The sequence below is a fragment of the Natrix helvetica genome, assembly GCF_964273705.1.
Source record: "Natrix helvetica genome assembly, chromosome: Z".
Lineage (NCBI taxonomy): Eukaryota > Metazoa > Chordata > Lepidosauria > Squamata > Natricidae > Natrix > Natrix helvetica.
In genome coordinates, this window is record NC_138554.1 from 37,581,859 (window position 1) to 37,603,770 (window position 21,912).

Below are 21,912 nucleotides of genomic sequence, written 5' to 3' on the forward strand. Positions count from 1 at the left end.
GGGCAAACAAATCAAGATTCCTGTGGTGGTGTGATGGAGGTCACAGAATTGGATTCAATTCTCCAAGAAGTCAATAACTTTAATCCAGTAAATTTATTTAAAAATCTAACCCTATTATGAAAAAAGTTCATGTGCAAACCAACGAAGATCTTCTTCCCCTTAGTTCCTGCATACATTTCTCTTAACATACTGTTTTGTTCTCAATTTTTCCCTTTCAGGCCCAAATACAATTGCTGTATTTCGTTTGCTATATTTGCTTGCAAGAACTTGCCCATCATTTAAATCATATTGGAGTGACTGTTTTGTGAAATAAGCATGGACTCCCTTTCAGTATTGGGTGTTATATAAGTGGAAGCAGAGAAGCTGAGGGCTTGGAAGCATAACCTCCGTTGAGCATCACTCTATTTGCCTTCAATGAAAAAAACATTTTGCTTGTGGTTTTCTATTGTTGTAATTCAATCCTGACAATTTTCCAGACAATTTTGTACCAAAACCTACATTTTAGTTTTTAACTACCAATATAGGTTCATGGAAAGTTGTGAATTTCATGGGAGCCAAGATATCCAAAAACATTGCCAAAAACTAAGTGTTCTTGCTCAGTCACCAGGAGTCAAGATTCATTCAAAGGCGTTTTATATTCAGTTTTGTTCCCTGTAGAATCTTTCACTTCATAATTAAATAAGAAGCTTCTAGGCTTTGGGACTCCAACCATGTGTTTGAAAAAAACAGAGATATAATGCAAAATCTTATATGCTAAAAGCATACCATGCCCAGTAACTGAAAATAAGTTTTGCATCCTAATTTCTTGTGTATCCCTTTCCTAAGTATATAGATTGAGCAAGGTAAAATAGGTTTTAAAATGCAGAATTAGATCAAATAAGCTCTAAAAATGCACTTAAATTGTGAGGTGCAACCAGCTAGTAAGGGCACACAACTGAACTTTTTCATTACCTTTTGATGCTTTTCTACTTGCTGCTTCCTGCTCCAGCCTCCCTCTCTCCCACAAGTAAAACCCTGGATCGCTGATTATCAGTGTTTTCAGCAGCAGTTTGGTATATTACCAAACACCTCTAACCAATCTCCCACTTACTAGTAATTGAGAATCAGCAAAGCACCTCTCCTATTATCCCAATATCATATACACTGCACACAAAGAAGAAAACATTTGAACACTTTATTGTTTAAACAAAAATATCCAAATACACAAGGATGGAAAGTTACATGTTAAGGAGAAATGGAATGGGACAAACAGACCTGAAACACTTACCCTTCTAAACAAAACCAGTTAAAATCAGTTACCTCAACTGGTTGACAGAGCCTCGTTGGCTAGCAGCCTGGGAAGCAGAGCCTCACCTGGCTGGACAAGGAAGAGTCTCCATTCATCACTCCAGAGGGGGCTCCATTATGTATCCATTTTCAGTAGATAAGTAGCCATCAGCTGATTGTATGGATTCTTGGTCCAGGAACATATCCTGACTGGTTTCCTCCAATGCTCCTCCCATCCCATTGTCCTGCCCCCTCTCCTCCCGTTTTTCTCCACCCCGTTCAGCCCTCTCACGCTTGTGTTCACGATCCCTGTCTCTATCTCTATCCCTATCACGTCGGCGCTCTCTATCACGATCCCTGTCTCTGTCTTTGTCACGATGACCACGCCGACGATCTCTCTCTCTCTCTCTATCCCTCTCCCTCTCTCTCCCTTTCTCTTCCCCTTCAGGCTTCACCTCCACCCCATCTACACCTATCTCGCCAACAACAGCCTCATCAGGCTGGGCTTCTCCCACTTCTGGCACTTCCTCCTTCTTTTCTCTGTCCCGGTCCCGATCTCGTTTGCGATCTCTAGAACGACTTCGACGTTTACGTTCACGGTCTTTATCCTTGCTCCGTTCCCGGCTGCGTTTTCGCTCCTCTTTCTCTCGGCTCCGTGTTCGCCTCCTGCGTTCCCGGGATCTGCTGCGACGGCGTTCCCGCTCCTTGTCCCGGTCTCGGCTGCGGTCTCGGCGATCACGTTCACGTTCACGGTCCCTATCCCTGAGAGAACCAAGGTAAAATAAGCATCACCCAAGTATAATGAAAAAGCTATCAGGCTGAGCACACAATACCAGCAATACAATCTACTTTCTTCATTAAGGAAAATTGAAACTATCCATTGTGATCAACAGACTTTGAATGAAATCACAAATATACTGTATTTCTAAGAACCGTAAAAAAATACTATCTATTCAATCTGTACATATGTATTTTTTTAACCAAATAAAAGACTTTCTACTTCAATTTAGAATCCTCAAATTTTAAATATCAGATGATTCCTTCTCACTATCAGCTTTGTGGACCCTCTTAACATGTAGCTGGAATTACATAAAATTTTTTAAAAAAGCAATCAGTTATTCAATTTTTTTATCTTGCCTTTATTATTTTTATAAATAACTCGAGGCAATGAACATGTCAACAACCTTAAAATATGGATTGATTGAGAGAGAAAGTGACTGACCCAGTCACCCAGTCAGCTTTCATGCTTATGGTGGGATTAGAATGCAATTTTCTGCTTTCTAACCTGGTATCTTAACCACTACACCAAACAGACTGTTTTTTCTTCTGTTACTTTCACAAGGAAACACAGTTAACCTCTTAAGATCAGGAATGATGGTAGAAACACCATCCTATTTTATCCCAATACATTCTGGCTTACCGTTCATCATACCGAGAAGTGTCATCTCGACCTGAATGTCTTATATTTACGTCAGCACCTCCCCGTCGAGTACCACCGAGACCGCCACCTATGTATGAAAAAAAAAGTTATTTCAACTTGTGTTCTCTTTTTGGAAGCTGACCTCGTTAAAATGTGATAGAATTAGTAGAAAACATATTCCCATGCAGGAGTCCTTATTCAGTTTAGTTTAATTTAGACATTTTGTGGAAACAGCCTTATCAGATATTCAAATTTAAGCTACTCAAAGCATCTGAATTATATATACAATAAAATAATTCATCTTGGAAGCAGGAGAAAAAGTTAAGAAAAGGGAATCCTGTTTAATGCAGAAGAATCAAGAAGAAAATGTCTTGTAAATATTGGTTAACATTTAATGCTAAGCCATAACGAAGTTTGGTTTTGCTTAATATGAAGTACCAGCCCACTCACGGCTTGGGCTAAGTAAAATCCAAAGTATTACAATTTATTCCACAAAGCACAGTCCAAATTATGGCTTAATGTCTGAGTGTATCAAAAAGTACCTTAATATAGCTTAACAAAAGCCTAATTAGAATAAATCATTTACTTGGGTTGAATCTGCTGATAATACTATGCAAGGTTTTTTTTTTTTAGAAAAAAATACTAATTTCCTTGCCCTTCATTGTATTGAATTTTATTTATCATTTTCTAAACTTGCTCCTTTAATAAATATGAACAACTTAATGTGGGAGGATGAACTACACACTGTACATTATTTATATTTTTTTAAAAAATAGCATTTGGAATCAATTAGAGCATATGTCTTTGATGTAATGCTTTTCCACATGCTTACCAAGTCTACGTGGGCGCCATCCCTTCACCGTCCGTCCTCTCTCTACATCCACCAGCACTCGCCTGCCATCAATTTTTTTCCCATCGGCGTGCTTGTATGCCGCTGCAATAGATTAGGAGGAATATCCAGGGGAAAGGGAAGGGCAAATGGAATTGCCATTATCTACAATGTACATAAACAAGCCCACCCTCCCCCAAAACTAATCATATGAAAAAGATTCGGAGAGGCAGCTCCTATGGCTCCAATGATTACTTAGATAAGGGATTGCTCCACACCTGGTTTGGGAACTTTTGCCTAAAGTTTCTAGGACGACACCCAAATAGTATGCTTGCAGGGAACGAAATCTACATTACTGCAAAATAATGGAAGTAGCGAGCATATCTCAAAAGTAAACTGGTGTAAATCAACAGCTATAAATCCTTCAGATTGTGGAGCAAGCCCAGTTCCATCCCATAATGCAATCCCTCAACCCAGACTCTACTGCTGCAAAAAAAGGAAATGTTATTGAGCAGTCAAGACATTCACATTACATTCATCATTTTCCCAGAGGAAAAAAGTCTGGGTAAAAACAATTCCTTCATCAAATCCTTCCAGCTCACTTTAGGGTGAGCCAGGATCTACTTTTCTTTTAATAGTATCCCCAACCAGCCAGTCCCAAAAAAACTAGGCCAAATCACTTACTCAAAGCAAGAGCTTCTGTGGTTAAACTGAACAATAGCTCAAGGAAAAGGGGAAGTGAAAAGAGAAATAGATTTTTCTTCTAGTTACAGAGGTAGTGGAAGATTTGACTGGTAAAAATATGCACCAAAGAATTAGAGTATGAATCCTCTACAGGAACTGGCTGGTACCCTCCCTTAAGAGACCCAACCCACTTTATCCTTCTATACCACCCTTGTCACTATCACCCAGTTGCAAATCTCTGTTATTTTTTAGGGAAGGGAAATATTCTGAAGCAACTTGCTAAAGGAAGGGTAGGGCAAGTTCAGCTAATATGTAATAAGGAAATAAAAGCATTTACCTGGAGAAACTACTTACAAAACCATTGCAACTTTTAACTCCTCAAACTCACTGTATCGGGCTGCTAGCGCTGGGGCCCGAGGCGCAGCTCCCCCCTTCCCGGGCGCCCCCGGCTGGGGCGATATTTTGGGTTTTGCATTTTAGCTGCTGAGCCGACCTTCCCTGCCTTACCTGTCTCAGCAGCAGAAGTCGGACACTCATATCCCCCCCCCCCTGCCAGCCCCTGCCCAGTTCCCCCATTCTCAATCCATTTCACCAAACTAGATAAAATCTTTTAAGAGCTTAGGTACATTTCATCCTTTAGGGGTCCTCATAAGCCTTAGAAGTCTCACCCTACAGCTCCAAACCTACAGAAGCCATTTATATGTGGCAATGAATTGTAAGTATGACAGAAGCCACATAAATAAGTACTAGATGAAGTTAAATATCCAACCTAGACATTTCAGAAATATTTCCTTTTAAGGAAAATAAAATAGTTTTCAACTTCAGATAATTAAGAAAATGTACCAAAAGTGTTTGGCTATCAAACTACTTGTAGCCTTGAGAAATAATCATAATGATTCTTTAACTTTTTGGGGGGTGGGGGATATTTATTAAAATGTAATGGCTTAATTAAAATGTCTCAGACTAGAAAGAAAAGAGTTTTGTACAAAATTGCAAGAGAAATATTTGTGGCTGGTTTTAAAAACTCACAAACTTTTAAAAATAATAGGGTTTGCAAAGCTATACACATACTGAAGAAAATGAACTCATGGGACACATAAACAAAATACAAAAAAAATTCTCATCTGAAATGTTCACATAGAAATAAAGCATAAATGCTTTTCCCCATCTCCTCTTGGGGGATGGCAATTCTCAAAGAAATGTATTTAATATATAGTGAGAAAAAACATTACTTCAGAAAAACGTTGAAAAGAATAGTTTTGGGCAAAAGCCTTTATGAAAATAAATACTAACTCTAGCATCTTATCCCTGAGAACATTTTTACCTTGTCTAGTTTACTCAGACAAGCTTTGATGAGAGATCCATTTCCCAACAATCTGTCATCCTCCCTCCGCCATTAAAAAAAGGGAATTTTGAAATATGGAACTTGACTGAATTGTCATCACCAAACTGTTTCCCATAGTTAAGGTCATTCTGCATTTTGAAGACACTCATCAGGCTGAGAATCAGTCAAGCTTGATGTTGGACACGATGATACACCATCCTCTGTTACAAACGAAGTTAAATTCATGGCTCCTCTCCAGATAGGGTAGCCAATAGACCAGAGTCACTAATTCACCACCATTTTATTGTAGAAAGGAGATGAAGCTGGGCCTTTTCCAATGAAGAGGTCAGTCCGAGGCAAGAAGAATTGCAGCATGCTTACCTGAAACCACCCTCTGTACTGAATCTTACCTTCTAGAACATTTTATATAAAGCAGAACAGGCCTATCATAAAAACCACCTCTGATTTTTTCAGAACTTCAGACTTCTGATGGGATAGGAACAATACTAAATGGAATGAAGGGGGCAACTATTATCTGATTTACATACAATTAGGCCGGAAAAGTTATTTTCAAAGCCCTTATATTCTACTAATGGCAGTAAATTTATAATTCCAAGCTTCTGAATACTAAATTGGAACCTCAAATTATTGCCTTAACTTAGAGGTCAGCCACCTGTCTTCCAAAAGATGAGATGAAACATTCATTTTTAACACAGAAATCCCATCCTCAAAAGAGAAATTCTTGTAATTCTTCCAATTTCCATATACTTATATGTAAGCATCAAGGGGGAGAAATAATAAGGGAAGAGATATTTGATTTTCACTTCTTTTATATGTTTTATTGGAAGGCATATTTTATGAAAACAAATAAATATGCAAGAAATACATGGTCTTTTTAGGGAGATTGTTATGACAATTTACATATTTTTCAGAATTACCACAGCTGGTTATCTGGTCTGAATAAGGAAAACTATAGAATTGAAAGGTTCCATGAGGACTTAATTTTTAGATAGTCCCTCAAGGGAGCAATGTAAACTGATCACACTATATGATTTACAGCTCAATACTGATATCACAAATAGTGTGGGGGGAGGGGGAGTTGCCTATGGGGGATTCAAAGATAAAACTTTTTTCCTGGATTCAGGGGCTAGCAACTAATTTTCGGAGTTGGGACTGTTCATGTTAACAACTCAATAGTATCTTAATACAAAATTAAGATGAAGAATGTTTGTCAGTTTTTAGAATTCACCATTTTGTCTTGTCTTTGCTTTGGTCAGTCTTTCCAAATAGTTCCTAACAATAAGGATTAGAATAATTCCCCAAAAGAATACTCTGGGAATAATAAGAATGGTAATCTTATATATCCAGAAGATTTAAGGCTGGGAAAGACATTTCTAGATAGCGTTTTGATTTGGAAAAGTTAAGCTGATAATGGCCCCATTTAATTCCTAAATTTTAAAATCCCAATTCCAGTGACTGAATATATCTAACAGAAGATACCCTTACAACTACAAATTCAGGGAGGCCAAATAAATCCTGAATGTTAGCCATGAGCTTTCTTGACATTCCTAGCTGTAGCCTCCTTCAGGCAGAATGGAAAACTCTGAATGCTACACAATTAAAAGAGCTAAGCTAAAGAAGCCAGACAGAAAAAAAGATACAAGAAAAAACAGCAAGAAATGTGTGATGTGTCTGAAATGCCCTCACTACCATTATCCAGGAACCCAGCAACAGTGATATAGTTGCCTGCTTTCATGTGGAAACCCTTATTTAAGGGAACAATAAGTTAGAATCTCTGTTGAGGCAGACATCCCAACCATGTCCCGCTTAAAGGTTCATTATGGCCTTGACAAGCCATACCAGGGGGTAGCTAAAGAAAATCCACTTACTTAGCTTTGTGCCCCAAGTTAGACTTTAAAGTACAATTGCCCATTAATTTACTGAAAGCATAACTCAGATATCCTCAGTATTGCTTCAAATCAACTGAAAGTTCAGAACACATGCTAAAATATGAACTCCCTCCTAAGAAACACATATTAGCTGATCTGTGCATTTTATGACATTTTGAGTTTATCTATCCCAAGTTTAATCAAAAAATAGGCTGTATCTACTCTAAAATATCTACATAGATAAGTAATTTTCTAAATATAGAATTCAAAGGATAAAACTAGATCTTTTAGTATTTCATATGCAAATAATCTAGCAACTGAAAAGAATGTGTTCATGATTTAAATGCAACTTTAAAGATTTTAGGAACATGTTCACTCAAGCTAGGTATCATACAGTGTATAAAAAAAACACTCATATATGACTGCCAACTTCCATTTAAATTAATCTGTCCTTCAAACCCAGCTACTATTAGCCATTCCTCCCAGGTAATTAGTGTTTCTAGGAGAATAGTAAATTTAACAGCAAGATGCACGAACTCCATAGTTTGTCTTGTTTTTAAAATGACAGCGTTAAAGATTTTTGTTTTGTGCAAGTAGATGACAAAATATTTATGTTAACCAAGAAAGCACTATAGAAATTGTGCAAATGCTGATATTTATTTCTATGAAGATATACCCTCAGTGACTTTGAATGATCAGGTAATTAATCATGTTAAATTATAATGCTACTGTCACATATTTTATGTGCTTTGGAGTAATTTTTTAGTTTTGTCTGTGTTTTTCTGAAGAATTAACTCAGTCAGATGGGAACTCTGTTTATTTTGTGGACCTTACGTTAGAATTTTGGATGGCATGGCAAACTATGGATTTACCTAGTTTAACATGGACACAATCCAATTAGAATTTGATTAAGAAGAAATATTTATTTTGGATTAGGCAATATGAAATATACTCTACCAGTTTCATATGTCACCCAAAAAAATAAGCATTTTTATTTCTTCAAAACAGATTCTGCCTATTTCTCTCCCCAATCCATAGTCCATAGATTATAAAGACTATAAAATGGCATATGTGTGACTTAAGGAGGGAGGATTCACTCAGGATATTTGAGTTATGCTACAAATGGCTGCCCTGTTGTTCCCTCCCTCTCCTTTAATCCAGACTGAACAATGTATAACTAACATAGATCATGAGGAACCTATTTCTTTTTCTCTTTCTATTCAACAAGACAGTTGTATAGAAACCAAAAGAGAAATAGATTCCTTCCTTCCCCCCACCCACATCTCAACCATATTATCTACCATCTGCCTTTGACCTGGCTTGTGTATAGAAGTGTGTTGGGTACTGAGGTTCTTACCAATTATACAAACCCTTATACCAACCATACAATGAGATGTTGTAAAGGGGAAGCATAAGGATCAGCTGCAAGCCAGCAGTGGCAATAGCCATCAGAAAGGTGGCTGCAGTGACAATAAGAACACAGAATTAATACAACCCGCTCACAACAGCCTCTCAACAAAAGCATCTTTTCAAAACACAACTTCAGGTCAAAGTTACACTTGCTTCAGAAGAAGAACTTCTTCATAGCATTCATTCTCCCTCTTTAAAAATTAAAAAAAAAACATAAAAGAATGGGCAACAGTTCAGAACGCAGGGGCAACTTTTCCTGGGACCGATAATTCAAGCATAACTATAGACTGCCCCAGAAGATGTTGACAAGACTAGTTGCCCACCCTTAGTTTACAGGGATCCATCCCAAATACGTAGGAATTTAGAAGATAAGGAGAGGAACTGTTGCCTGTTACTTTAGCACACATATTAAATTTGCGGCACCCCAGCTACGTTAATTTGATTTTTCCAAAACTAGATAAAGAATAAAAGGGTTGCTCCCAAAAGAAAGACCTTTCCTACAACAAGAAAGATCTAGTACAGTATCATCCATGAATTATGAAATCTGTTGAGAAGGGGATAAAAATTTCCTTCCTTCCTTTTAGATTACTTTGTTGATCTGATCATAAAAATCTCTTGAAATACTATCTGAATGACATTAACGGAACTTGAGTGCTCGCCAAACCAAACTAGGCTCCCCCACTTTGTACTTACCTGTTGGGGGAAACCCAGGCCCTCAAATAACTTAAGGGCTTAAAATATTAACGGTGTTTTTAAAAAATTCATGCTTTTATAATAATTTAGTTTAAAATATGCATATAGAAAAGGTTTAGATCATCCCATAAAAGGACTTACAGTGCATGTCACGTTCATGTTCATATTCAATGAAGGCGTAGCCACGTGGCTTGCCGGAATGCTTATTGTATACCATGTAGATCTAGAAAAGAATAATTAAGCAGGCATATAGACTCAATGAAGACCATATGATAGCAGTCTTTCTTTCAACTTGAAGATCATATTGAATTTCAAGTGGTTCACTGAAAATTTCACCAATTTTACCAGCATCTTTTACTTCTTATACATCTATTATTTACATTTTGACAGTTTTGTAGGGTTCTGCAACAGCAAAGTGCTACAAAATGTTTTTAAGAGTCTGAAGATATTAAGAGACAAACTGATTACTTCAAATGTGAGTGTTGGTGTGTGTAACCCTAATTTACACCCAATCTTGCTTCTCAGCCATGCACAAATATTTAAAAAAATCTACCCATCAAACCTGAAACTTTACGTGCCTATCTGACACCTTCTATTTATCTCCATTTGAGTTCCCCCCCAAAAAACCACTCTGAAGAATCCCATCACTTCAGAGATTACCAGGGAATGTTGGGGAAAAAAACAGCATCCCCTTTTAAGATATCTTTCTTTATTATTGTTGTTCATTTATCTGGGTAAGCTATTCTTTATTATTATTATTCCGATTTATCTGGGTATTTCCACAGGAAGATTCCTTATGATAGTTACCTCCTTTTCCTGAGTTTTGTTTATGTTGTCTGAAACTTCAGCTGGTATTGCCTTTGCACATTTTAGATTTTTGAGATTAAGGACCCAAAAACTATAGTGCATCCCCTTACTTTACATTTCTTCTGAAATTCCTTTATGTTTTTATATGAAAAGAAAACACAAATTCCTTCCCTTTAGAAATCAAAACCAGGAATGTTAAATGTTAAACAGGAATATTATCTTAACTTAGACTATGAGTACAAAAGATGCTCAAAACATTTTTCATTGTAATGTGTCTTCTGGAGAACTGATCTAAATTACTCACTCTTTTGATAGGCCCATAGACTTCAAACTCCCGCCTCAATTTGGACTCTGTTGTATCGTAATTCTGGAAAATAAGTAGGAAGTGCAGAGATAAAACTTATGGAAAGCAAAATATACCTCTCTAGGATTATTAAAGAAACAGTTCATTTCATCTGGTACCTCAACAGCTCTTGTAAACATTGTCAGTTTATACAATAAACTGAATGTATGGCAAACCTCAGCATTATATTTTCTACCAACTGGAATGGAAAGAAATCCCTCTTCACCCCAGAAATTACTTCTCCCACCACTGCTATCAATTTTTTTCTTGGAAAGTTGATAAATTTGGGAATGGAATTAGGGGAGTAATAAAATTAATCCTATCCTGTCTTTGACCAATCTCAGCTGCATTGGTTTCCAAACTGTGACAAAATAACTGAACTTCCCCCATTTCCCAACAAGTTATCAACTAGATTGCATGGGACTGGCAGTAATAATATTTGGAGCTCAGTAAGAGTGCAAGTAGCAAGTTGTTTATATGTATTTTAATCCAAGCACTGATAGAAGGAGAGAGAAATAACTTACAACTCGGGCCACAAAAAGTGTCTTGAAGGCATCTCCTTGAGCATTGGGATCATTATGTGGATCCCCTAAATGAAGAGATAATGAATCAAATTAGAGGAGAAATGAGAAAAATATACTTCTACTTATCTTTTTTTCACAAGTGCCAGGTCTCATTTTTAATTAAATGGACTGCTATTAGCTTTAAGTTAATAATAAACTTAAAACTTTTTCATAACTTTATACTGTGTCTCACTTACACATCTTCAATTCACTTTCAACCTCCTGCTGTCGGCGTTCAATCTTCTCTCGCCTCTGCAATGAAAGGGATCAAGAAAACATATGAAATGTTTATCTTGTTTTTAAGTGTATTCTCATGAAAGATAACTGAATCCTACAAGGTTCAACTGTTCAACATCCTTCTCCTTAAATCTATTTTCAGAACTTGGATCAGAGCAAATATTGATATACCTCACATTTAACTGTGTGCTTTAACATACCTTCCGTTCCATCCGTTCCTCCCGTGTCTCTGCACGAGTTGGTGGGGGAGCATCACGTGGGTCCTAAAAGAGAAGCACTTTTGTAATAACTCTGAATATTTAATTAAAAGACAAGATGCTGAGGAAGTAATTGCTACAGCAGTTCATTCTGACCCCACAAGCATTAGCCAATATTCCAGTAACAACAAGCCAAAGATAGTCAAGACCAATAATACTGGACTTACTTCAAACTCACGGATGTAGGGAGCAATACCACTGTATGGCTGATTATGATGTTTCTCATGGGGCAATTTTTCTAAAGGCGGCAGATAGGGTATAGGATCACGGGGCGCAAATAGCGCTAACAAATTTGGGGGCAGGAACTGCGTCATCTTGAAACACCTGTCATGTAAAAAGAAAAAAATCAGTAAGCTTGAAAAAAGAATGGCAGCAACTAATCAATGGATCTGGATCCCTGATGTTTTATATATAAAAACATCTGCCTGCAACAGGGTAAAAATAGTCAACAGTTGACATGTTTTGTGGGATATCTCCAGTTTGCACTTTGTTGCTACTCATAGATACTTTAGTATCCTGAAAGTTCTATTTTTTTTGAAATGGCAAGTGGAAAATTGCTTTTCTTCAGTACTCCATCATATGTACTATTTGACATGGGGGAAAAATCCCAGAAGGATGGTCCAAATCAGACTGTCCTCTATAGTGCAATTGGGCAGCTTCTGAAAAGTCCCTCCTAGAGTAGGAATTGGTACAAACCGCTACAGTATTCAAGCTCTGGTTCCACCTCATGGGCCAACTCGCCTCTGCTGAACAACCCGCAGCGGTAACAGGGTTGGAGGAATGTCAAACACGCGACATCTGCCGTTGCAAGAAGGCAACGTGCGCGAGCTTTGGAACCCAAGCAGCGCGCGTGCTTCCGATTGTTGCGGCTGCTGCCGTTGTTATCCCAGCAGTCCCTTGGACCTCTTACTTGCTCTAACGTGTGCGCGCAAAGACGTCAGCCCCCCCTCCCCTTTTAGCCCACAACCTCAAGCTCGTCTCCCTCCTTCCTCCTCCTCCCTTCGGTAGCAGGCCTTCCCCCCTCGAGAGGCTGCGCAAAATCACTGCCCTTAGATCTCTCGCTATCAGCAACACCTCCCGCACCCCGGCCTTATTATTCCCAAGCAATCCCCTCATCTCCATTCCGTATGAATGAGACAGAAAACGGCCTTGCCCCGGTTCTCACGAAACAATAGCCTAGACGCGCTTCCCGGACGCACTTTGTGTCTCACTAGCCGTCGTGACCCTCGATGATCTCTGTCCGCTGTTCGGCGACTCCCGCCGCCTCAGGCTGGGCCTACTGGGCGCACAACCTGCGCATGCTTGGATCGATGCCCCATCACCACCCTTGAATCCTTACGCGTCGGTTCTTGATTCGTTGCCGTCACCTGATCAATCCGCGCACGGGCGGTGGGGAAGAAAGTAGTCTTTCCTAGTACATTATCTTGGTCTATAGATGTAAACATGTACGCCAGTCAGTGGTGATAAAGGATTGGTCCGAGCTGTCAGAATTGGGCATTGATTCAGTGATGGCAACCGGAAATCCTGTGCGACTTTCCCGATATTTGATTTGTAGCTTGCAACCAAATCAATAAAACCCATTTTAATTGTTTATTATTGAGGCTTTTACAAAAACAGCTACGCTGGTCCAAGAGGAAAGCTAAATTGCTAAATTACCTTATTAACAGTGCTAGCTAAAATGTTATAGGAGTATGAATCTGCGTTAGCATTTCTGTAATAAATAATCAAGGAATGGAAAGCTTCCTCTGACCCGATGTTCTCCCGTAGTATTGGATCCCGGATATCCAGCCAGCTATGGAAGGTTGCCTCGGATTGTTACACGTCAAGGTTCAGGTCTAAAGTCTTGCCAGTTTTTGTAATGATCTATTTATCTAGTTGGCTTATTCTTCGTTCCCTTGTGGCAGAGTCTGGGACAGCATTACTCCTGACTTCTCTAGTTTTGTGTGAATTAACAAGTGATTTAAGTAACTGAATTAAGTGACTTATTCAAGGAGAGCTTAGTTATGGTTATAGTTAGTGATAGCATTGGTTGCCTTTGCCCAAGGAAGAAATCGAATCAATTTTGCCTTGAATGACAGAAGCACCGAGGGGGCCAAATATCTGCCACTTTCCCATTAGATTACTGTAATACGAGGAAACGGGCTATCATAGCAGTTTGTGTCAGGACAGTATATATACAGTATAACAAAATGTTTTTCAGTCTTCCTCTTGCTTATGGAAAGTGGGGTAAGGAAGCTTAAAAGTTGGTACTTAACTGATTAGGAAAAAAATATGCCAAGCGTAGAAGTATCTGTTTAGGAACACCGAATTCGTATTTTAGAATGTAATGTTAGTAAAACAGGTAGTTCTTGACTTATAACTGTTCATTTAGTGACCATGTTGTGTTCTGTAAAAAAGCGGATATAAAAGATCAATTCTGTAAATATGTCAATTATACATTCTATTTAGAGAAAAAATATCAAAGGAGGTATGGAAGAGAATACAACAAGTGAAATAGACATCGCCATGAAAACAACTACAGACAGAATAATCTTCAGTAATCCATTCAGGTTTGTATTATGACAATATCTCTCTCCATTGATAGAATCTTATAGCAATTCATTTGGAGTTCTATTTATAAACTTCCTATATAATAACAAGAATAACACTTCTTGTTATTATCACAAAAGAAAAAAGAAAAAAAGAGGAAAGGCTGCACACAGCATTTTTAGAATACCAGTTAGAAAAATAAAATCTCTTTAAAGTCAAAACCCCTTTTGTTTTAATAGATACACATGGTTGGCCATTTTTTGTATTTACTTTCTGTTTCTCAAGCCAATTGATACTTCTTGTTGATATCTTAGTTCACAGAAGCTTTATTAACTGCATAAAATTATATTTATTTTTAATATATCTCATTTAGAATGTTGGTCTAAGATGAGTGGCTTCCCTGCCATTGCCCTTGCCCTTTGAAACATTGTCCTCTAGAGGTGAGATGGACACCCACTTTTCCTGGCCTTCAAAAATGTCTGAAGACTTGGCTCTGTTGACATATTTAGGGCCCATGGAACTGGTTAGCACATTGAATTCTTTCCCTTGTATTTTTAATTTTAATTATATTCTTAATTGCCTCCAAATATATGTATAGCTTTTATGTTTTTACTTGTATAGTGCCCAGAGTCACTCTGTGAGGGAGATGGACAATTTCTAACTGATGTATAAACGAAACCATATATTGGTATATTAGGAAAGAGTTGTTTTAAGTGAATTGCCTGGCAATAGGTGGCACTATTGGTCAACTAGCAGGAAGAGATTTCTTTGGGAAGGTGTTTGGGAAAGACAATTATACTTGCTTTTCAGAGTCTAATGAGGATATGAAAGATCTGCTTTCCTGACAAAATTATAAAAATAATATTGAGATACTATTTATCTCTTAAAAGCCCCTTATGCAAATTAAATACTGTCTTGGGTCATATAAAACAGGCAAAAATACTTCAGAAATTGCCAAGTCAGAACACAATCCTCTGATAATTAAACGTGCCACTTTATCTTGGAATATTAAGAATTGAAAGTGTGCACAAGTCACAATTGTGAGCCTAACTGAGCTCACTGAGGCTGATACCAGATACTAAACTCATTTTCATAAACAGTGAAATGCAATGGAGATTATGTCTACAATATTCCCGTTTCTGTTGTTCTAGTCTATGGTCTTTCATTGGATAAATATTTTTTTTAACTTTTATTTTTAAAATCAGGTAGAAATTACTGGATGAGAAGATGGAAAATTTAGGGTTTAATATTTTTGCTCAGCCTCAGATTAAGATGGACTTTGCAGGAAGAAGGACTTTTCAGGTAACAAAATTGGTAAAAGCACCTCTGATTCAAAGGCTGCCTGTTCTTTAGTAAAATAGAAAAAATAGCAAAGAGCTGTGCTAAGCTTAATGTCTTTTCTGTGCCTGCTAATTAATGCTATATCGTTTCTGATATTTATAGTCTTTGTGCATGCTGACTAAATGGTTAGGTTTTTTCTGGAACCTGGCACTTATTTTACATCAAAGCTATGATCAAAGTCATCCCTTTTCTACATCTGCATATAAAGGGACTGTGTGTTGATCACACTGCTACAATCATCATATTGACTTTTTATACTTTTTCTGACAACATTGTTGTAACTTGTCCTGAACTTTACCTTATCCTTTGTAGTATTCTTATCAACTGATGATTAATTGATGTATGCTAAATTCTAAATATATATACTAAATGTATAAATACTAAATATACTAAAAAAGGACGTGGTGGCTCAATGGATAAGACGCTGAGCTTTTCGATCAGAAAGGTCGACAGTTCGGCGGTTCGAATCCCTAGCGCCACTTAATGGAGTGAGCTCCTGTTACTTGTTCCAGCTTCTGCAAGCCTAGCAATTTGAAAGTATGTAAAAATGCAAGTAGAAAAAATAGGAGCCACTGTTGGTGGGAAGGTAACAGCATTCCGTGTGCCTGGGGCGTTTAGTCATGCCGGCCACATGACCACGGAGACGTCTTCGGACAGCGCTGGCTCTTTGGCTTTGAAACGGAGATGAGCATTGCCCCCGTAGAGTCAGGAACGACTAGCACAGGAACCTTTACCTTTATACTAAATTCTCTCTTTTATCATCAAATATTTTCTTACAACTATTACTACTAAATATTTAAAATAAAATAAAAAATCCTGAAAAAGTAATTTAATTACTTTTTTCTGATTTTTTACTTTTTTCTGATTGCATCATTCAGATTTTCTTAATCTTAAGCTTCAGCATTGCAGGCCCAGAAGGTGGCTCAATAGAATGTATTTCATTTTTTGGTCATCTTCCTTATTTACCAGTACTGTTAAGGTTGTGGAAAACCTATTCTTTCACTTTAAGGGGAAAAACACGAGGTAAAAGCATTTCCTTGGAAGATCAGTGATGGTGTCAAGCAATTACACAAAGTAGGATCATAAAGCCAGGTCAATCCTTAAAAAGCCTCTGCAAGATTTCAAATATCCAAGCGTTCATTCCATTGACCAGTGTTGGCGAACCTTTTTGGCACTGAGTGCCAAAATAGGAGCATGCATGCATGCTAGAAACCAGAAAAGCAGCTGTCCGGTGTGCACATGTATGCCAGGAAGATGATCTGCTTTCTGGCACACATGCATTTGAAAAGACCAGCTGGCTGGTGTGCATGCAGGCGCCGGAAACTGGAAGTTCATCTTCCCGGTTCACACATGCGCACCGGGGCAGCTGCTCTTTTGGTTTCCACCGCTCCCATGCACATGAAGACCAACTGACCGTAACCTGGAAAAGCAACAGGCGACGGCTCGTGTACCCAGAGAGATGGCTCTGTGTGCCACTTGCGGCATGTGTGCCATAGATTTGCCATCACGGCCATAGACATTCATGCAAGAAGACTAAAGGTGTATTAAGCCAATTTATTTTTAATTTGATTCATTTTTTTCAATTGTTTTCAATTTGAAACACACAAGCATGCACACATGCACACACACTCACATAATCACTTATACATGTGTTGTGTGTGTTAATATATACAAATTGAAAAAAAATTAAAGCAGGGCCTTATGTTCAAATGGAACCTAAAATACACTCGCACAGAACACACACACACACACACACACACACACACACACACACAGCTGTTCCTTTGCATGAAGGTCATCTGCCCATACATTTTCTGGCTACAGATTTGGTCTCAACTAACTTTTTCTTTTAGCTTCTTCTAATACAGTAAGCAGAATGAAATAGTAATATTGGGCCTCTTAAAACTAGCTGGGGCAATGATTTTAAAACTTTATTCCAAATTTAATTTTTCTGAGATATTTATTGTAGTTATTAAGATTAGTAATGGTGAAAAGATTTCCACTGAATGTTTACGGAGTACAGTTCTCTGAATTTTTGCATATCTTTGCCAATTTACCGTAAGTTGATAGAAATTTGTTTTTGCTAATATAGCTTAGAAAAAATACACCAATGTCTGTCCTTGTTTCATTTATTTCATAAAATCATCCAACAAATTATAAAAAAAATATACGCTCTGCTTAATAATTAGTTAATTTAAAGTTTTTATCCAGATCCTGACAATTTTATGGAGTATGGCCTCTAGCACACAACGCAGAGGTCAAGAATTACCATACACGGACTGCAGAATTCTGGATAAATATCATATGGCACCTTAGCAGTTGTTCAAAAGACCAGTTATGGTAGACTAGTCTTAATTCCTGACCCTACAGGAAAAAAAGCTGCACATTTCTCGTCTGTGAAATGCTAGCATAATATCATTAAACCTAGTTTGACCTTTTGTTCCAAATCAATGTGAAAAAGATGGACAAAAATCTTGAATCCCAGCCACATAAAGGGCAGAAGGCATGAGACTAGAAAAAGGAGCTAAATCTTTTTTTAAAATACAAAATACTTTAAATGGAGAAATAGATGTTCACATTGACCACAATCAAGAAGATGATCTGATTCATAATCTGGTTCCATAAACTTTCCTTTCAATTCAGAACATAAGGTCTTGCTTTAAATCTTTTGGAGGGTGGGAGGCTTTCTTTTTAATATTATATAACATTTTAGAATGAGGAACAAAACACTTGAAATATATATCAGGTAGCTACATCTTAATGATAAAATAATGTAAAATTATATTGGATAATGTGAACAAATGTGAACACACTCTGTATGTTTTTATAGTCAAACAAATTTCAGAGAAAAACGGAGATGTTTAGAAGTTTGGAGCCAACTTTACAATACACTAAATGGAAAGTGAAAGAGAGGGTTAAACCTGTACTGTATGCAATTATAAAGCTAGCACAGGAAGACAATGATCAAAGGAACCAAATAGAACATCCTGAAAGAAAAGCAAGCGAAATGTGTTTTAGATCAGATCTTAAAGCAGGTCTAAGAGAAGACCAGTTAAATATCTAAAGGCACCAAAAACAATTCTATGCACAGTTGTTACATGTCATGCAAGGGAAATCCTTTATTTAAAAGCATGTTCAAGAACAACACTCTATTTCAGGAAATTATTTCTTGAAGAGATACACTGTCAAAGTCCAATTTAAAGTTAGAGAACCATAAAAAAAGGAAAGTAAACACCTTGACGTTACTCACATTCAAGTCAGTACTCAAACAACAGGCTGAACAATATGTGACTATTTCAGTACTGTGAAATATTTTTTTGCTTATTTTGTATTTGTTTTTCCTAAATTTTCTCTGATGTATGTAAACAGCATACTGTACTATGTTACCTTAGTTATACAACCTGTGTATAAGGCATACTTAAGATGGGGAGAGGTGAAAACGCAACACTTGTGTTGCCTCTGATCTCTCAAGACTTGAAATCACAACTCAGAAAGGACTTGATGGTTTCTGGAAAGGATAGAGCTTAAATTTGCTTTAGTTTTTCAACCTCTTAATTTATGACTCAGAATACCATTTGAGTTCAGATTCAATCTTTGCTTACCCTTGAGACCCTAGCCTCCTTTGAAAGACTGGGATGTCCAGGCTCAAACACTACTTCTCTTTATAGGGGAGCACAAAAATTCTCACTGGCAGTCTTCTGTATTCTCCTGAAGGTGTCCTGCCCACCTTTTTCTCTGCCCTGGGCATTCTGCCTGCCCCTATGTCACTCTCAGTTATTTTTAGCTCTTCCCTCTTCTGATCAGAGTGCTGTTGGGATTGCTTTTAGGCATGGAGTTGGAGGCGGTGCTGGGATTTTGGCAAGGGGGCCAAGAGTCTGTAACGTCCTGGGGCAATCTGATATCCCTAAGTCTAGGGAAAGTGTTTACAGGCAGAAACCTTGACGCTGGCACTGGAAGACAGGGGTGTTCTCAGAAAGGGGACATAGAGAAGGACAGTTGGGGAGGGGGGATTTAAGTTGTGGCTATAACCCCTTTGGAAATACCAAATCAATTTTGAGAGTAGTGTCGAGGTGATAGAGTGATTATCCAGGGCTGAGGAAAATCAGCTTTAAGAGAAAGGCAGGAAAAGAAAGAAGATGGCATGAACTAAGGAAATGATATAGCAAGAAGAGGAGGAGAGAAGTAAATTAGAAACTAGAGCAGATATGGTTAAAGCAGTGAGTGAAAATAGATCAAGGGGAATTAGGAGAAAAGATGCCAGCTAAGATGCAAATAGTGTGAATAGACTAATATTGGAAAGGATACAGGATAGAATATCTGAACTGGGAGTTCTCTGGAGAAGGCCTCAGCATTTGGGTGAACTTCGAATCATGACCTCCTACATCATCTCAGGCTCTCTGTAGCTGCCAGCTCTACCATGGAGAAGCTATTGCCACTGACTACAGGGGAAAGTGAGCCCATTGTCCACTGTGGGGGACATTCCCACAAGGACTGTTGTGAGCGGGTGGTAATAAATGTTTCTGGCCTACGATTTGAGACCCAAGTAAAGACCTTGAGACAGTTCCCCGATACTTTACTGGGTGATCCTCTGCGGCGTTTGCAATACTACGATCCATTGCGTAATGAGTACTTCTTTGATCGCAACCGGCCTTCCTTTGACTCTATTCTGTATTATTACCAATCTGGAGGACGGCTTCGAAGGCCAATCAATGTCCCTCTTGATGTTTTTTTGGAGGAACTCAAATTCTATCAGCTGGGTGAAGAAGCTCTCACTAAATTTCGTGATGATGAAGGATTCATCAAGGAAGAAGAGCAGCCCATGCCTGATCGAGAATTCCACAAACAAGTGTGGCTGCTCTTTGAACATCCAGAGAGTTCTCAGGCTGCCCGCATCATTGCCATCATTTCAGTTATGGTCATTCTTATCTCCATTGTGATTTTTTGCCTGGAGACTTTACCTGAGTTTCGGGATGAGACCGATATGTCTTTGCCGGTAAGTAATGAAGGCTGTATTGATTATTATTTTTCTATAACTGATTACATTGTTTTCTCTGTTCTCCTTTCTCTGAATGATGATTATTGATATTTCAGAATATACTTTGCTTCAAAATCCCCTTCCCCAATTGGTACCCAGATGTCTTAAACAAGAGCAGCTGTTTTATCTAATGATAATGAGAGTTGTAATTTAATAAATGTAGAATTCTAGCTTTTAGGGGAATTACTCTAATGCCAAGTAATAATTTAAATTGTTTTAGGAATTTCAGCAATATTCTCTTATTGCTTCAGATAAACCTCTATTTCTATCATAAAAGCAGCAGTTTTGTTAACAGTCTTTTGCCATTCAAGAGTTAGAGTTTATCATTCTGATACCCTTACTCTTTTAAGAATGTCATATTACTCAATGCCATCTTGATTCTAATTTCTTTAATATCACTTCTTTAACTACAGTGGACCATACTTTTCATTGCAGAAACTTCATAGTTGATTGTGAACATAATCACCAATGAATGAGTTGAAATAGTCACGCTTCTGTTCTCCACAACATGTGTCTATTATTATATCATAGGCCATAAAGAATGTGGGAATCTCCAACTATTATGGTCTTGAATAATGTTACTCAATAATCAATGTCCTTTTTACCAACCTCTGCTCCACATGGCTTTCAGAGCCTCCAAATGTTCTACAGTATTGTGTGATGGGGGTGGGAACAAAGTTAGGCACCGAGGTTGAAAATTATTGCAGTAATAATAATGACAACAGTAACTCTCGGTAAGGTAATATTCCCTCATAAATCAACATTTTTCTTTCAATGCTAATAATTCTGTGTTTTGATTCTTCCCCCACCTGCTGCCATGTTGTAATGGTTAGCCTCTGTGGTTTACAGCCCTCTCAAACATGTCCCCCAAACAAAAAGTTGAAAGTCTTTGTCCTGGTGGATTGACTGATTGTATTGCTAGTTGACTCAGCAAGAAATATAATCCTAAAAATCTGTATACCTGTACTACGATTACAGAACCTTGGAATTCAAAAAGGAGCAAAATAAAATCAAGATGGACAGTTTTGTTTGACTTTCAGCATCAACTTCTAAACCAGCTTTCATTCATGTAATATTCTCCAGATGTGTTTAGATTGCAAATCCCAGATTGTAAAAGTTGGTGAAATAACAATTCAGTACCTCTAGATAGTCAATAATGGGATAGATGAAAAAGTAACATAAAATTCATGCAGTTTCATTCTTTGATACAGTGTCAACATTTATGGCATCTTTTATAAATTCCTTGTTCATTGAGATTGAGTCTCTCAGCTAAAACTATGCTTTT

The 21,912-nt window shown here is 37.8% G+C and overlaps 2 protein-coding genes across 2 annotated transcripts in view; one reads left to right on the forward strand and one right to left on the reverse strand.

Annotated features, from left to right (window-relative positions):
• Positions 1-1,155: 1,155 nt before the first annotated feature.
• Positions 1,156-13,074, reverse strand: SNRNP70 (small nuclear ribonucleoprotein U1 subunit 70). Its single transcript, XM_081932527.1, has 10 exons — positions 12,922-13,074; positions 11,890-12,046; positions 11,666-11,728; positions 11,426-11,480; positions 11,190-11,254; positions 10,627-10,689; positions 9,657-9,738; positions 3,519-3,620; positions 2,687-2,774; positions 1,156-2,028 (listed from the first exon to the last, which is right to left on the reverse strand). Exons 2-10 carry the CDS (start codon positions 12,034-12,036, stop codon positions 1,383-1,385), a joined length of 1,311 nt encoding a protein of 436 aa, XP_081788653.1. The 5' UTR covers positions 12,037-12,046; positions 12,922-13,074; the 3' UTR covers positions 1,156-1,382.
• A 6,588-nt stretch (positions 13,075-19,662) lies between these two features.
• The window catches only part of KCNA7 (potassium voltage-gated channel subfamily A member 7), a 35,598-nt gene continuing 33,348 nt past the window's right edge, over positions 19,663-21,912 (forward strand). Inside the window, exon 1 of the mRNA XM_081932539.1 lies at positions 19,663-20,585. Coding sequence (XP_081788665.1) covers positions 20,010-20,585 — 576 coding nt within the window. The 5' untranslated portion in view covers positions 19,663-20,009. The remainder of the gene's footprint in view (positions 20,586-21,912) is intronic.